The sequence below is a fragment of the Octopus bimaculoides genome, chromosome 11, assembly GCF_001194135.2.
Source record: "Octopus bimaculoides isolate UCB-OBI-ISO-001 chromosome 11, ASM119413v2, whole genome shotgun sequence".
NCBI classification, from domain to species: Eukaryota; Metazoa; Mollusca; class Cephalopoda; order Octopoda; family Octopodidae; genus Octopus; species Octopus bimaculoides.
The window spans coordinates 47898897-47916558 of NC_068991.1; the positions used below are offsets into that span (position 1 = coordinate 47898897).

The window sequence follows — 17662 nt, forward strand, 5'->3', positions numbered from 1 at the left end:
GTAAAATTAACGTGCAAGTGGCTGAGCACTCCACAGACACGTGTACCCTTAACGTAGTTCTCAGGGATATTCAGCGTGACACAGTGTGACAAGGCTGACCCTTTGAATTACAGGTACAACAGAAACAGGAAGTAAGAGTGAGAGAAAGTTGTGGTGAAAGAGTACAGCAGGGTTCGCCACCATCCCCTGCCGGAGCCTCGTGGAGCTTTTAGGTGTTTTTGCTTAAACACTTGCAATGCCCGGTCTGAGAATCGAAACCACGAGTCCATGCCCTAACCACTGGGCCATTGCGCCTCCGCTAATGGGTCACATACCCCAGAACAAATGGTGTGCTCAGTTGTGCCCCGAGGGTATTGCCATAGAAAATAGCCAGCAACTTTCACTGCAGCCCCCCTCACCAGGTGGGGCTCATTTCTCCAATGGGCCACTGTTGTCCCTATTTTGTGGAGGAAATCAGTAGTATAGGGTCCTAGAACAGCTGATGTCTCAACAGCAATTGGCCCTAACTGATAGTAGTAGGTCAGGCCCCTGCATATATTAACTTTTCTCAACACTATTCCACTTTATTGTTTAGTCAGAGAGCCTAAAAGGTCACAGGACAGTTCCTTCTCTCAGGAAGGGACACTCTGACCTGGGTATTGATGTCACTAGCTACACCCTAAATTTCTTTTAAATCTGTACAATGTCAAATTTGTATAACTCGTGCACTTGGATAACTTGGGTTGCTGTCACAGAATTCACATTTTTTCAATTTTGTTTCAATTGTTTTCAAATTTGGTTATACTGATTTGGTTTTGTATGTTAATTATGAAAAGGTAATTCATTTTTGCCATAAACTAATGAATAAAAACTTAATAACTTTTAAAGTTTGCAAATTTTGGATAATTTTAGCCATTTGGAAGCCATCATTATACATGACTATAATCTCTCATTAGTGTGTTTCTATAGTAACAAGCAAAGCTGTAGACTGCTCTCTTTTCATTGTAACAAGGATGCACTTTCCTTGTGCTGTCACTTTCACCACAAATTTTGACAAACAATATCATTTTATACCTGTGTTATTTCTGCCTGTCATTTTGTGATAGCTATCATCATCATCATCATCATCATCGTTTAACGTCCGCTTTCCATGCTAGCATGGGTTGGACGATTTGACTGAGGACTGGTGAAACCAGATGGCAACACCAGGCTCCAATCTAATTTGGCAGTTTCTACAGCTGGATGCCCTTCCTAACGCCAACCACTCAGAGAGTGTAGTGGGTGCTTTTACGTGTCACCCGCACGAAAACGGCCACGCTCGAAATGGTGTCTTTTATGTGCCACCCGCACAAGCCAGTCCAGGGGCACTGGCAACGATCTCACTCGAAAATCCTACGGGAGCCAGTCAGGCGGTACTGGCAACGGCCACGCTCAAAATGGTGCATCTCATGTGCCACCCGCACAAGAGCCAGTCCAGGGGTCCTGGCAACGATCTTACTTGGCTTGCCGGGTCTTCTCACGCACAGCACATGTGCAGCTTCTGATTAGACTAAAAATTATTAGACTTTGAACCTCAAACACTTTCCTAAATTTTTCTGGGAATAAATGAATCCCAAATTCATATTCAGCATGAAAAATTACACCAATAAACCAAATTTGAAAATTTTTACTTAATGTTAAAATTTCCAAATCTGCAGACCTGAAAATATTGTATGCATCTATGTATGTACTTGTATATGTATCTGTCCACCATTTACATTCCATATATATGTATACTACTGCACTGCTACCACCACCAATAATGTTTGTTTTCCATGCATGGCATAAGTTAGATGGTTTGACTGGAGCTAGCAAGCTGCACCAGTCGTCTGTTTTAGCTTGGTTTCTATGGTTGGGTAGCTTTCCTAATGCCAACCACTTTACAGTGTCCTGGGTGCCTTTTCACATGTCACTGGCACAGATGCCTTTTATGTGTCACCAGAAAATTCCTGGGTTCAATCCCAATCCATGTCATCTTGGGTAAATGGGATTTTCTACAGCCTTGGGGGTGACCTGTAACTTGTGAGTTAAATTAGGTAGGTGGAAACTGAATAGAAGCCCAGAGGGTGGATTGTACCTGTAATTCAAAAGGCACAGCCTGGTCATACATTGTCACAATGATTCTGCCTGAAAATTACTAATCCAACAAGCAGATAATTCAGTCGATCAATCAATTGAATTTATATTATCAAATCTAACAATGATTCATTCACCAATCTACTCAAACCCTCATGTAAAAAGACATATTGGACAATATGATATGAGTAAATGATGAGACAGTCAAGACTGGAGCCCTATGAACATGATTGGATAGACTCAAGGTTGAAGATCTCCTGCCATATTCTGCATTTGATTTATTGAAGTAATGATGTAGGGAAAACAGACATTCTGTGGTGGTGGCAGTGGAGCAACATACATACATAATGTAATGTAAAAGGTGGATGGATACATATACAAGTACATACAGAGATGCATACAATACTTTTAGGTCTGTAGATTTGGAAATTTTAAGATTAAGTTAAATAACATGATTTATTGAAGTAATGATGTATGAACAAATGGTGGGGATAACCAATTGCCAGTTAAGCAGACTGAGGCTTGGGAGGACTTAGTGCTTAGTACTGTATTCTATGACCTGCCATAACGTTTCTATTTAGACATGAGAAAATTGAAAGTTTAGCAAACTGATCCCACAGCTAATGCATTTTTATGTGTCTAACAATGATTTCTAATTTTGGCACAAGGCCAGTAATTTTTGAGGGAAGAGGGGTTAGTCAATACTACTGACCCTCAGTACTTGACTGGTACTTTATTTAACTGACTCGAAAAGGATGAAAGGCTGAAGTCAACCGTGGCAGGATTTGAACTCAGAATGTAAAGAACTTGAATGAATGCCACAGCTTTATTTCCAGATAACAACAGTAGTATACATATGTGAATATATTGCTTTTATTTAAGTTGGATTTGGTTGTATGTAATTATGATTCAGTTCTTCAATACATTCATTGAAATCTATTATCTTAACAAATTCATGGAAATTTGTAACAATGCAAAAAATAAAACAAATGCTATCACACAGAGAAAAATCTACCAATACATTAGGATTTATTAAAAGGAAGAATTACAAAGGTGTGAAAAAAAAAAAAAAGAGAAGCGTATATTGTTAGAGATAAAGTCCTTCTGGTGTTCCTTCATTCTTCCTATACAACACATTTTCCTTAGCTTTCTTGAAGTCTTCATTGGTGACTTTCATTCTCCTTTCTCTCAATGCTAATAAACCAGCCTCTGTACAAATAGCCTGCAGGAGAGACAACAAAATCAACAATGACTAACAGAAATGACAGAAAAAAAGAACTATATTGAAATAACTTTGTATATAGAGATATAAATAACTGTGTGGTTCCTATATATGTACATATACATGTATGCACACAATGTATGTCTGTCTGTCTGTCACACACACACACACATATATATAACCAGCCACTTTTTCATGATGGTATAGGCTGATGCAAATTTTCCAAGGCTAGATACCTGTTTTGGAGCAAAGTAATATTTCCTCATGGCCAGACACACACTCATAAAAAAACTGAAAAATAAATTGCATGTTCGCTTCTCTTTTTGCCATCTGTTTTTATTTTTGATTTTCTATATAAATGAAGATATTTCCTCCATCTCACTGCTTTCTCTTTACAAAACAGAAAGTTACAGTGCGGAACAGTCATTTTAACAAGTTGTATTTATTTATCATCTGATGAGATACATCTGCACCACCGGATGCTCCTGAACCAGTTGTTGAGTGTCCCACCCAAGAGGAATCGGTGCTAGATGTGTCGAAACAATTGTTGTGAATAATATAAATTCTTGTATATTTCATCTTTCATTTGCTATATACCTAACGATCACTGTGAAAGTGACTGTGCTTTACCAGTAAGCTACCCGGTGTAAACCATTCGTTTTATTATCCATATATATATATATATATATCATCATCGTTTAACGTCCGCTTTCCATGCTTGCATGAGTTGGACAATTTGACTGAAGACTGGTGAAACCAGATGGCTACACCAGGCTCCAATCTGATATATATATATATATATATATATATATATATATATATATATATATATATATATATATATACACATATTTATATATATATATATATATACACACACACATACTTATGCTGATGGGGAACAGCTCATCTTTCAAGTGTGTCATGACTAGAAGTCATTAAAAAAGCATTTTCTATTATTCTAATGTTTATGTATTTCACTTCATACAGTATGACTGGAAACATATACACCATGAGAATTGGGGAGGAATAGTAACCCTAAAGAATAGAGCCATCTAATTATAATTATTCCACACTGCAAAAAAAAAAAAAAAATTGTGCATGTTTATCTAAGCTAGTCACAATGTGCATATGCATATTTATGCATACATGACAGCTTGTATGTGTGCATGTATGCAGACATGTCTGGAAGCAGCTTATTCTTATCTATCGAAAAATAGCCACTTCAACATTCCAGTCCTTAAACCGGCAACAATAAAATAACGATCTTGTGTCTGTACTAAAAGTAGCATCTAACAAAAAAGATATCTTTGCTTTAATTAGATCTATAATACAACTGTAATGGTCCTTGACAAGGTCGAGCAGGACAGGATGTAGCAAAGTATTTAAAACAACACTACCAATTTACTAGGTTTGTGAATGGACATCAGCAATTATTGCTATGGAGAGCTGGGCTTAAGCAACTCAGCAGTCAGGTTGTAATCAGCAATAATTACTATGACTAAACTAATCCCTGCTGGAGAAATATGCCTAGACACTGTAACAACAGCTACTTCTTATATTGCTGCTCAACATTTAGGTATGCAGTTGTAGTTTTGCAGAATAATAATAATAATAATAAGTTCTAATTTTGGCACAAGGCTAACAATTTTAGGGGAAGGAACTAATTGATTACATCAACCTCAGTGTTTGACTGGTACTTATTTTTATCAACCTTGAATGGATCAGAATGTGAAGAATTAGTAGAAATGCCACAAAGCACTTTCTCTAATGCACTAATGATTTTACAAGCTCGCTGCTTTAATAATAATAATAATAATAATAATAATAATAATAATAATAATAACGGTTTCAAATTTTGGCGCAAGGCCAGCAGTTTTTTGGGGAAGGGGTAGGTCAATTACATTGACCCCAGCGTTCAACTGGTACTTGTTTTATCAACCCCGAAAGGATGAAAGGCAAAGTCAACTCAGAATGTAAAGACAGGCAAAAAGCTACTTAGTATTTTGCCCAGCATGTTAATGATTCTGCCAGTTCATTGCCTTAGTAATAGTAGTAGTAGTAGTAATGATAATAATAATAATTTCTAATTTTGGCACAAAGCCAACAATTTTGAGGTAACTGGGTTAGTTAATTGCATTGGCCACAGTGCTTGATTCTTTGTATTCTGGGTTTATATCCCAACATGGCCTTCTCGGGTGGTAGACTTGATTCATTGCTTGGTTTAATACCACTACTTGGCATCTTCGATGCCTTTAACAGAACCCACTCTGTTGCAAGCATTTGGGCCAGGTTTCCAGTTTGAGGATAACTCCCACTCTTCTCCTTAAGTTTTGGAGCCCTGTAAAGGATCATGGGCATTGTTTTCCCTCCCAACTATATATATATATATATATATATATATATATAATATTGAAAGGTATGGCAATCTCACTAGTAGTGGTTTCAAGAATAAGAAAAAACCCACCCAGCACACATTGTAAAGTACTTTAGCATTAGGAAGGGCATCTAGCTGTAGAAACCATGCCAAAGCAGACACTGGAGCACAATGCAGTCCTTGGGCCTGTCAAACTGTTCCCTCAATGAATGACAGGATGGAAAATGAACATTAACCCTTTAGCATTCTAATTTCTCTCTCAAATGTAATGCCTATTCATTCACATTGTTTTGAATTAATCAGTCATTATCTTGTAGCTTTAAGATTTTGGTGATGTGATGGTGTATTTTTAGAATGAAATTGTAGGGTAGGAGTAAGAAGCAAGACCTGACCGGTAAGAACCTAAAACAGGTAAACTATTTGGGTCAGATATGGCCAGTTTAAATGCTAAAGAGTTAAATGATGATGACTTGATTATTTATATATCATCATTATCATCATTTAACGTCTGTTGTCCATCCATGCTGGCATGGGTTGGATTGTCATTAATAGCTTTAGCTTGTATAAATCTGATACAAACTAATGTAATGTGACAAATTCAAGTTGGATTGTTAAAACTGAACAACTCAGGATTCCCTATTCTCCAATGCTCAAGAATATGAGATAAATTTGCTGATTTTATAATTCCAAATGAGGAAAAAAACTTGGTTCTCTCAGACAAATCAATTTGGTCATTCTGAGATTTGCATTTATCAAAGAATATTACTGAATCAAAATTAATTTTCACTTCTGTTATTTTGTTAGTTTATTCTGTTATCCATTTGAACCACTGAACTGTGGCCATGTTGGGGCACTGCTATGAAGGGATTTTAATCAATTGTATTGATTCTAGTTCTCATTTTTTTCCTCAAAGCCTGGTACTTATAATACTATGAATCTCTTCACTGAACTACTAAATAACAGGACAGAAACACAGGGGATAGTTTTAAAAAATGGTGTCAAAGACTTGCTCTAGATGCCATGCATTGGAATTAAACCTGAAACCATGTTGGTTGAGGCCATATACTGTGAGTTCAAATCTACTGCAAGTGTTTCATTGCATTTCACTTTATTCAACATTGCCTAAATTCACCATGATCTTAGGAACTGTTAACGGGTTATCTGGGAATGCTACCTGCAAAACAAGGCTGTCAAATCCAAGGGAAGATCTGTATCTCATTTGCTTCAATCTATGAAATCAGAGCTAACTGTTGGTCCCTAAGTCCCTTGGAATTTAGAATGTACAATCCTGTTTAAGTTGCATTTATTTTCCAAAGATGAAACCTAAAACATTTAAAAAAGGCACATACTTTGATATCTGCTCCTGAAAGATCGTCTTTCGCCATCACATAGTCGTCAATGTTGACATCACCAGCCAGGGTCATACGGCTTGTGTGAATAGTGAAGATACGTCTCTTGGTTTTCTCATCAGGTAGTGGGAATTCAATTTTTCTGTCTATACGACCAGGGCGAATTAATGCAGGATCTAGGGTCTCTATACGATTTGTAGCCATAATAACCTGCAGGCAAAAAAAAGACATTGATGAGTGAAAGGAAGAAAATTGAAAACACACAAAATATTAAATAAGAGACATTATATTCCAGAGTAAAAATAAGACTTTATTGAAAGAATAAGAATAACATAAGAGAGAATGATTTCTGTTGCTTTTGCTGATGCTAAACCATACCTGTTTTTCAGGTAAGGGATCACTTATCTCACACAGCTTTGAAGGCATGAAGTGAGTGAATGATTTATTAAGAGAAGTGCTAACAACGACACTGCTTCAATGTTGTAACATATAAAAAAGAAAACACAAATGGAAACAAACACGCACATACATACAAACTAGACAATGGGCTTCCATACACTCTCTACTTTCCAGATCCACTTGCCAGGCTTTGATTGGCCTGTGGTTATAATAGACGACACTTGGCCAAGGTGCTGTTCAGTGGAACTGAAGCAGAAACTATGAAGTTGGGAAGCAAACTTAACCAATACGGCCATGTTAATGTAATCCTAGGTACACTTACAAAAAAAAAAAAAAAAAAAAAAAAAAAAGAAAAAGACAACAAAAAATTCCCCACCAGAATAATGAAGTTGAAAAGTTCCTTACTTTCACATCTCCTCTGGAATCAAAGCCATCTAACTGATTGAGCAGTTCCAACATGGTTCTTTGGATTTCTCTTTCTCCACCTGAATTAGATTCATATCTGAAAGTAGTTGAAAGACACACAAAACAAAAGTTATTTCATTTTTCAAACGCATTAAGATGGGCAAAATAAATAACAATAAACAAAACTGAAGTGGCAACAATTAAAATGATGACAACAACAGTACGGAATTTTATTGAACACATTACATTTTTACAAATTTCTGACTATGCATGTAGCATCTGAAGGTGTGTGGCATAATGGTTAGGGTGCTGAGCTCATGATATTAAGGTCATAGGTTTGATTCTTAGAGTGGACAGCATGTCGTATCCTTGTACAAGGCACTTCATTTCATATTACTCCTGTCTACTCAACTAAAATGAGTATCAGCCAAGGGTTAGTTACACCAGCTCTCAGTCCTTCCAGCTGTCACATTCTCAATGTTCTGCTGAGTCAAAGATATGAGGGCTGAAAGGATGTCTATGTCTGCTCACAACTCTAATAGACACTTTAAACAATTAATGACAGTATGGTACAAGCTACTAAGTTATCCATGATTCTGAATGATGGTCATGGTTATATAATGTGAGTGTTTGGACCTAATGGGGGCCTAGAGTCTTTATTTTTGTATGGTGCACTTTGAGCACATTAGTCTAGAATTTTCTATTCCTCTTCAATCAATATTGATGGAAGTATTTGAACATAGTACTGTCGTCGTCGTCGTCATCATTTAACGTCCGCTTTCCATGCTAGCATGGGTTGGACGATTTGACTGAGGACTGGTGAAACCAGATGGCTACACCAGGCTCCAATCTAATTTGGCAGAGTTTCTACAGCTGGATGCTGTAAACTAACAAAACACTATCTAGTGTGCTGTATGGATTTTAATATATGTTAATGTTTAAATATTTTGAAGATGATACCTTATTAAAAAAGGAAAAAAAATGTGATGGGAGACACCTTATATTCTAGCACTTGCAACATGTTTTACATTATATGCAAAAAAAAAAAAAGTACCCAGTGTACTCTGTTGACAGGCTGGCATTAGAAAAAGCAGCCACCTGTAGAAACCATACCAGAGCATACAGAGGACAACAATGCAGTCCTCTTTCTTGTCAGATCCAGCTGAACTGTTTAATCCAAGTCCAGCATGGAAGATGGACTTTAAATAATGATGTTTCCACAAGCAACTACGGTAACAGTACAATGTCTATTCATGCTTTTTTTACTATCCATTGTGTTACCATATTTCTGTCAACATATGCTGTCTGTTTCAATTAAATTTTTAAATAATGAAGAATTTAGTAAAATAACTTTCTCATTATTAAGCTGGGGTCTGGAACAATTTAGCATGAAATTATGATGGAAGATTATAATTTAGGCTACTTTAACCCTTTAGCATTCATATTACTCTGTCAAATGTAAAGCATATTTATTCACATTATTTTGTAGCTTCAAGATCTCAATGATGTGATTGTTTATATTTTGAATGACATTGTTAGGTAGGTGTGAAAGGTTAGATGTGGCCAGTTTTAACATAAAACAGGTAGAATATTTTGGGCTGGATATAGCCAATTTAAATGCATAAGGGTTAAAACAATAAATTTACATTGTAGAACCTGGAGTGGTCTCAGGCAGGTTGGTATCAAAAAAGTTAGTAATCTGTTGGTCAGTATTGTTCTAGTGAAGCCAGCAGAATACTGAGAGGAGAAAGGAATTGAAAAAAATAATTTAGCCTATTCTACCCACTTCCTGTGGAATACTGTAAATTGGTTCTTGAACCATCTAGGCTTGTCTTTACTCTGAAGGAAAGAGAACAATACTTCTTGTCCAAGAGCACACGATACAAAGCTAGGGATAACCTCTATCTCATTGCTAAACCTACCCCTCAATATAGCAACTAAATCTTGAACAACCAACTTTTATTTTAGTGCTGTTTAAAATAGGAATCACAAGCTCACAATAAAAATGGAACAATCACAGCTAGTTGATCATATTTAGAATACCCTGCTTTAATATATATATTTCCAAGTTGTTGATGCGAAGAGTGTGTTTGCAATCATTCCAACTAAGAACTTTGTAGCAGACTAAAGTTTCCACAATATGAATGAAATCTTAAACTTATAAAACTATATATATGACAGAATGTTAACCAGAAATGATTCTTTCCACTCTGCAATGAAATGACCTACCTCTTGGTACCGACAGCATCAATTTCATCAATGAAGACAATGGAAGGAGCATGTTCTTCAGCTACTCTGAATAATTCCCTTACAAGTTTAGGGCCATCTCCCTAGAAGGAAAGAAGAAAACAAAGAAAAGCATAATTACTGATAGGATAAAACTTCAAAAATTTCACCAAGTTATTTCACTCGACTTGTTCCTTCATTGACATTTATCCTGCAGGCTTAGGTGGCCCCTTCAAGCGAAACTGTACCTCAAGTATCTTCTATATACTGTCTGTCATTAATGGCCAAATTAGACCCACTTAAAAATAGATCCACATGCATCAGTGTAGAGTTTGCAGATATTTGGTCCAGTGATCAAATGGAAATCTTCCTTGATGACTCCCAAATCAGCCATGGCATCTATGTGAACTGGTTACCATAGTATACCAACATATATGGTCAATGCCTATATTTACAAGCCACTTCATGTAATACCCAATACAAACCAGTTATCCTTGTGTTTAAATGGGGTTTAAACCAGAAATACATAACAGATGTTAAATGATGATGATGATGATGATGATTAGTGCTTTTTTTTTATATGAAAATATGAACACTCCACGAGGGTGTATTATTCTGGTAATCACGAGGATAAATGAGATGGTGTTTATAGAATAAGTTGCATCCTGCTAATTCAATTTTGTGTGAGTGCGTGTGTGTGCATGTGTAAATGCACAACTGATGTGATACAAAACCATTCAAAACACGACTGATTGCATTTCCTGGTTATTATCTCCCTTTAAACGTATTAAAAGATGCATGGGCACATTAGACATTCCAATTTCAACAGTGCATATTTAGGGGGGGGGGAAGAAGTTTTTAGTGCATTAAAGCATGTAATATAGACCCAGGATGATATTTTGAGAAATTTTTTGGCAAATACCATCAAATACTGTATATTTATTGTTATGAAGCAGGAAATTTTTCTCAGGCATATTTATTTGGTATATATAACTTCTACACAGGAAGGAAATAATGCTGCTTGAACACCACTTCAAAGTCAAGTATACATATCAGCTTGAATACTCTATCAGAGTACATGTGACATTTGAAAATTTGTGAAAAAGTTGAAGTGGTGAACTGGTTCTCCAGTTGTTAATAACTATGTAAATTTGACACAGTGAGCTAACCAGAAGGTACAATACTGTTGAAATCATCATGTATACACATACATATACAAGTGTGCGTGTGTGTCTGTTTATCAATAAAGAATACAAAAATCTAAAATGTTCTCTAATTAAAAAAAACTTAAATTGGGGCATATGTGAAACTAATACTTACCAGATATTTTTGGATCAGTTCAGAACCAACAACTCTGAGAAATGTTGCGGATGTCTGGTTAGCTACAGCTTTGGCCAATAGAGTTTTACCTGTAAACACAATCATATAAATATATATTTGGTTCTGGCTTAATGGATGCGAAATTAATTGCTAGTGCCAAAAGGAGGAAATATTATATGTTAACAAGAATAAAAACGATTTTCTATCTTAAAATTAATCCAAGGCATGACTTTGTGGTTAACCCTTTAGCATTCAGATTAATCTGTCAAATGCAATGTTTGTTTATTCATTGTTTACAATTAATCATTCATTATATTGTAGACTTGAAATGTCAAAGTGTTTATTTTTTGCATATCATTGTAGGACAGGTGTCAGAGGCCCGATCTGGCTAATTTGAACATAGCACAGGTAGAATATTTGGGCTGAACACAGCCGGTTTAAACACTCAAGAGTTAAAACATTCACTTTGCAACCATGTGAATTTAGGTGCAGTCTTATTGTGTGGCATCTTGGGCAATTGTCTTCCCAGTGCTGACCAAAGCCTTGTGAGTGAATTTAGTATATGAAAACTGAAAGAAGCCTGTTGTATGTATATATGACTCACTGGGGATATATTACCTTGCTTGGAAACGGGCGAGGGCTTGGAGTAGCAAGGAAGGCATACAACTGTAGAAAATTTGCCATAACAAATTGTGACCCATGCAAGCATGAGAGAGTGGACATTGATAATAATGTAGATTTTCCTATGGTTGTAGCAAAGATAGCAGAAATAATATTAGTGGGAAAATAGAAGAAAAACAGTTAATACAAAGACATTAATAATAGTTCATGTTAGATACATACCTGTTCCTGGAGCTCCATAAAGAATGACACCTTTTGGAGGTTTGATTCCCATATCTTCATAATATTCAGGATGTGTTAATGGTAACTCCACAGATTCCTGGAGAGAATGAAGTAATAATTAAAAAATGAGAGAGAGAATGCAGGGCCTTGTAACAAGCCCCATGAAGGCTAGAATTCAAATCTAACAAAGTTAGAGACTTTGTGTTAACAGACGAGTCAAAAATATTATCATAATTACTTTGATTTCTTGGATTTGTGTATCAAGTCCACCAATATCAGCATAAGTTTCCTGTGGGGCTTTTTCTAATTTCATAACTGTAACCATCGGATCAGTATCATCTGACAGCACTCCAACCACAGCATGGACCTGAAGAGAGTCAGTAAGAAATAATATTGCATGTTACTTTGAGATAGAAAAAAAAAGAAACCCAAATTTTATATTATGCATGTCTAATAATAATATTTAAGGAAAAACAAAAGATGAAAAATGCTACAAGAAAATTAAAATTTACAATACTTTATGACCTGAATTATATAGTTTACTAGAAAAAAAACTCCTGTAAAAATATCGAACAATAGCTTTTACACTTGTGTTTTATATATTGAAAAGAAAAATAATTTATTCTACATGATCCATTTCCCAGGCCACTTGTTAATAAGATCCATTACTCACATTCTCTTACCATTGCCCGTTTCTATTACTATGCATTAGTTGATTTCACTTTCACCAACAAACCTGTAGCTACCATTACTGTTTTCCTTAACTCCCTACTATTATTGTCTCTTCTATTACTCCCTTCTCTACCTCCTTCACAACTCAATCACTCTATTTCTCCTATCATACTCTAATGCCCTTCATCAACTCATCCTGATCTGCTCCCTCTCCTATTCACAATCTCGGTCATGTTGCTTCAAAGAAGCAGAGACATCATAAAGTAGTGAGGACAAAGCAACCTCACTAGTGTTGGTGCCACAACAAAATGTATCCAGCACACTTCATAAATTGGTTGACAAGCAGAGTCAATGTAGGCTTGAGAGGACCTTTAAGTCTGGCCAAGAACATGACAAGCCCTCTAATTTTGGTGCCCATTTTGTAAAGAGGTTGGTGTTAGGAGATGCATTCAGTTCTGAAAAACTAGTCATAAATGGAACATAAGTACGAGATATCCTCTGACTTGCCTAGAAGTGTAGTAGTATCACAGAATAGGACCTGACTTTGACTGTGGCAACCTGTTCACCTCTTGCCAGTATGGAGCGTAGATGTAAAATGACAATGCTGCTGTTGAAGATGAATCTTTCTGATAGCTATCATAAAATAACCACAGTGGTAATTCTTACAACCTAACATCTGACCCTTTGAGATTGGAAACCCCTAAATCTGACCATTTTCTAGGTACAGGCCTGGCTATGTGGTTAAAAAGTTTGCTTTGCAAATTGTCCCATTGAGTAGCACCTTGGGTGAAGTGCTTTTTCATAACCCAAAGCCAACCAATGACTAGTGAGAAAATTTGGCAGAGAGAAACTGTGATGAATCTTATTGTCTACACACACACGTCTGTATGCATGTGTGTGTGACTCACCACATAACTGATGTTTGTTTATGTCCCTGTAACTTAGTAATTTGGCAAGAAGTGACTAACAGAATAACTAACGGCCTTTTGCCGTTAGCACTGAGTCTTCTATGGCTGAGACAATTTATAATGGGTTAGTTCACCTGGGACTTTGTAGGGACCATAGATAGTAGCTGTTACCATTTAGTTTCAAGCAGGCCCTGATCATGCAGAGCTATGATGGAAAGTACCCTAGTTAAAAAAATTACTGGGGTTGACATGATTGATTAAAATCCCTGAAGGTGGTGCCCCAGTCTAATGACTGAAACCAGTAAAAGAAAGACTAAAAACATTAAAATTACCTTGTGATTGAGTAAAACAGAACATCCGGGTTCAAGTTGGTCCTTGTCAACAAACGAGAGGATACTGACATAGTGTTCACTACCAACTGAAGTAGAAACAATGGCATGGCTATCATCTATAATTTCTTCCAAGGTACCAACAGACATTGGAGAACCTCTTAGTTCATCAACCTTGCTTCTTTCTTCCTGAAAGGATACAACATTCATTAAACATGTTTGGTAAGCAGAATAACTGATAGGTTGAAGTAAATGATGTATAAATGTTAAAAATATATTGGAATGAGTGGATTAAGTGTCTGTATTTCTGAGACCACTTGTTACAGGGTAAATCTTTCAGGTTCTGTTTTTTCTAACACTATCTTTTGATCAGTAAATATTATTAAAAGATGTTATTTATACATATCTAGTCATTGCTCTCAGCTAATAGATTACAATTTCTGAAAGATGGCTTGAGAAGACATATTAAACCAAGTAAAATCATGGCCATCCATACATACAGGTATGTCCTTAATGGCCATGCTCCCACTCCCTCTCTCAGCTGAGAGGTCTTTATCTAGTAGGTGCTGATGCCAGGTAAAATGCACTCATGTCAGTGCCATGTAAAAAGTATTCGGTACACTCTGTAAAGTGTTTAGCATTAAGAAGGACATCCAGCTGTAGAAAGCATGCCAAAAATGACAATTGAAACTTAGACAGCCATATGGTTAGCCAGCTTCTGCCAAACCCATGCCAGCATGGAAAATGGACATTGATGATGATGAAAAGAATTGTTATGTTTTTATCAATTAAAGGACAGTCTAAAACTATAGTGAGTAATATCTTTGATACACATACATACAGTAAATATACAGGATATACATATAAAACAGTAAATATACAGGATATACATATAAAACAGTAAAATACAGTTGCAAAGAATAAGATAAAATCTTACTTCCTGCTTTTCCTCTTGTGGCTTTAATCTCTCTTGATTCCTAATGAATTCCTCCTCCATCAAAAGGTAATCCTTAATCCGTTCAAGTTTGAGAAGTTTTAGTCGACATCTGGTGTGTGGAGTAACTAATAACAACAAGAACAAAATACAATGTAATTTAAGAGCTGATTCCTTATAAAGTTATGTATACACACAAATTATAAAGCTAGGAGTGGGAAGTACTTCTACTGCCCACTGATACAAAAAAGCAACCAAATTTCTTGAACAAAAAATAAAAAATAAAAAGGAAGGTTATATTGAATACTCCTGAAAAGATAAGGTGGTCATGAGAAGCCTCTATCTTGTTGCTTGATATGTGAGAAATAACAGAAATTTGTCAAAAAAAAAAAAAAGAAGCCAATTACATTAAATAATGTAGTTTTGGATATCCTAGATTCACAACCAAAAACAAGGTGAGATGGTCATGGGAAGCTTCTGTGTAGTCACTTGACATGCTGTCTATAGCAGCCAAATTTTCCTCATACAAAAAGCAAGAGTACGTTGAATACAGTAGTCCTAAATTCACTACTCCTGAAAACAAGACAAAGTGGTCATGGTTGGAAAGTCTTTGAATATAGTCCACTCAAAGAGAGCTGACCTGGGGCTCAAATAGCAGACTTGGTGAGAAATGATACACACACTCATACATTATATACTATAGCTTGCCTTTGGCCTTAAACTGGTATAGTCGATCACTCTCCTTACCAGGTCTGACCACAATTGGTTTGTTCCAGAGAAAAAGAGAGAGAAGCATACACAAAAAGAAAGAGGATGAATTAACCCGTCAGTACTTTATTTTATTTTATTGATTCTGAAAGGATGAAAGGTTAACTTGACCATAGTGGTATTTAAACTCAGAGTGTGAAGAACCAGAATCAGTACCACAAGGCATTCTATATAGAGCTTTATAGATTCAACCAGTTTGGCACCATATCATCATCATCATTATTATTGAATGTCCATCTTCTATGCTAGCAGGGGCTGGATGGTTTGACAGAATCTGATGAGCCAAATGACTGTATTGAGCTCCAATGTCTAGTGTAGTTTCTATGGCTAAATGCCCTTTCTAATGCCAACCACTTTGAGTGGACTGGGTGCTTTTATTCATGGCACTGGCACCAGCAAGGTCACTAAATAATTAGCAAGACAAGACCTCTCAAGTGAGTGGGCTTTATACCAGGTATTAAGAGGTTAAAGTATGATAGAAGAACAGGAACAAGGGGAGTTACATGGCTACCCAGATGGAAAAAGGGAAAAGAGATGTTGGTAATGAATTGTCAGAGTGTAACCTCAAGGTGAGTAAGTGAATATGAGAATAGGGACAGAGGATTGGAAAGGGTGAATGGGCCAGTAAGTCTTTAAGAGTGTGAAATGAGAATGACAGATGGTTAGTGGTGGTGATAAAGGTGAATGTAGTGAATGGTGAACACAAGTGGAAGCATGATCAATGGGGTATATTAGTTTGGTGGGGAAGTGAAGGGAGTAGGAGTGAGTCGAGAAGGAGGAGGTGGCAAGTGACAGTGCCAAAGAAAGGGGTTGGAGAGCAACAGTATAACATTACCTTAGATAGATGAGAAATAGGAAGATGATGTGAAGTGATGAAGGGAATGATAGGGATGTACAGTGACAGAAATGAAAGTCAGACGAATGTACAGGTAGAAATAGTAAATGACAAACAAGTGTGTGTGTGTGTGTGAAGGGGCATTGAAGACAGATATGAAAATGAGTTCAGTGGAAAATAATATGGTAGGGTTGATATTGAAAAATGTGAGAATAGTGACAAAAGGAAGTGAGTTACAAGGAGGGGGATAACTAAGCACTCACGAAGCCAAATGACTTACTCTGAGGAAGTTTATTAGCAGCATCTGGACCCTTCGGCTTTTTCTTCTTCTTACCAACTCTTGTTGGCACTGGAGGTTCATACTTTCGTTTCTTCTCCTGTAAAATGAAAATCGTATTAACAAAGAATATATAATGGCACATAATGACAATGTCATACAATCAGTATCACACAATTATTGTATTTTATAAAATATGTTTCTAATTTTTAAAATCTTTTTTACTTGTTTCAGTCATTAGACTGTGGCCATGTTGGGGCACTGCCTTGAAGAATTTATTTGCATGAATTGACCCTAGTACTTATTCTATTGTCCCTTTTGCCAGACCACTAAGTTACAGGGAGATAAATGTACAAACACCAGTTAAGTAGTGGTGGGGGACAAACAGATAGACAGACACACACACACACACATATATATATATATATATGTATATATATATATATAAAAGCACTACTGATGCCTTATTTCTAGTGAGACAGTTGCAGGAGAAATACCTAGCTAAGGATAAACCTCTGTACCTGGCTTTCGTTGACATGGAGAAAGCCTTTGACAGGGTCACCCGATCCCTTATCTGGTGGTCAATGAGGAAACTTGGGATAGAAGAATGGTTAGTGAGAGCTGTGCGAGCCATGTACAGAGATGCTGCCAGTAAGGTGAGGGTTGAAAATGAGTACAGCAATGAATTCCGGGTAGAGGTAGGG

The 17662-nt window shown here is 36.4% G+C and overlaps 1 protein-coding gene across 1 annotated transcript in view; it reads right to left on the reverse strand.

Annotated features, from left to right (window-relative positions):
* Positions 1 to 3100: 3100 nt before the first annotated feature.
* Positions 3101 to 17662, reverse strand: part of LOC106870842 (26S proteasome regulatory subunit 4) — a 22244-nt gene continuing 7682 nt past the window's right edge. Inside the window, exons 3-12 of the mRNA XM_014917072.2 lie at positions 16962 to 17058; positions 15082 to 15206; positions 14148 to 14333; positions 12474 to 12602; positions 12236 to 12332; positions 11393 to 11481; positions 10076 to 10176; positions 7847 to 7943; positions 7043 to 7252; positions 3101 to 3316 (exon numbers count right to left, since the gene is read on the reverse strand). Of these exons, the coding sequence (XP_014772558.1) occupies positions 3182 to 3316; positions 7043 to 7252; positions 7847 to 7943; positions 10076 to 10176; positions 11393 to 11481; positions 12236 to 12332; positions 12474 to 12602; positions 14148 to 14333; positions 15082 to 15206; positions 16962 to 17058 (1266 nt within the window). The 3' untranslated portion in view covers positions 3101 to 3181. The remainder of the gene's footprint in view (positions 3317 to 7042; positions 7253 to 7846; positions 7944 to 10075; positions 10177 to 11392; positions 11482 to 12235; positions 12333 to 12473; positions 12603 to 14147; positions 14334 to 15081; positions 15207 to 16961; positions 17059 to 17662) is intronic.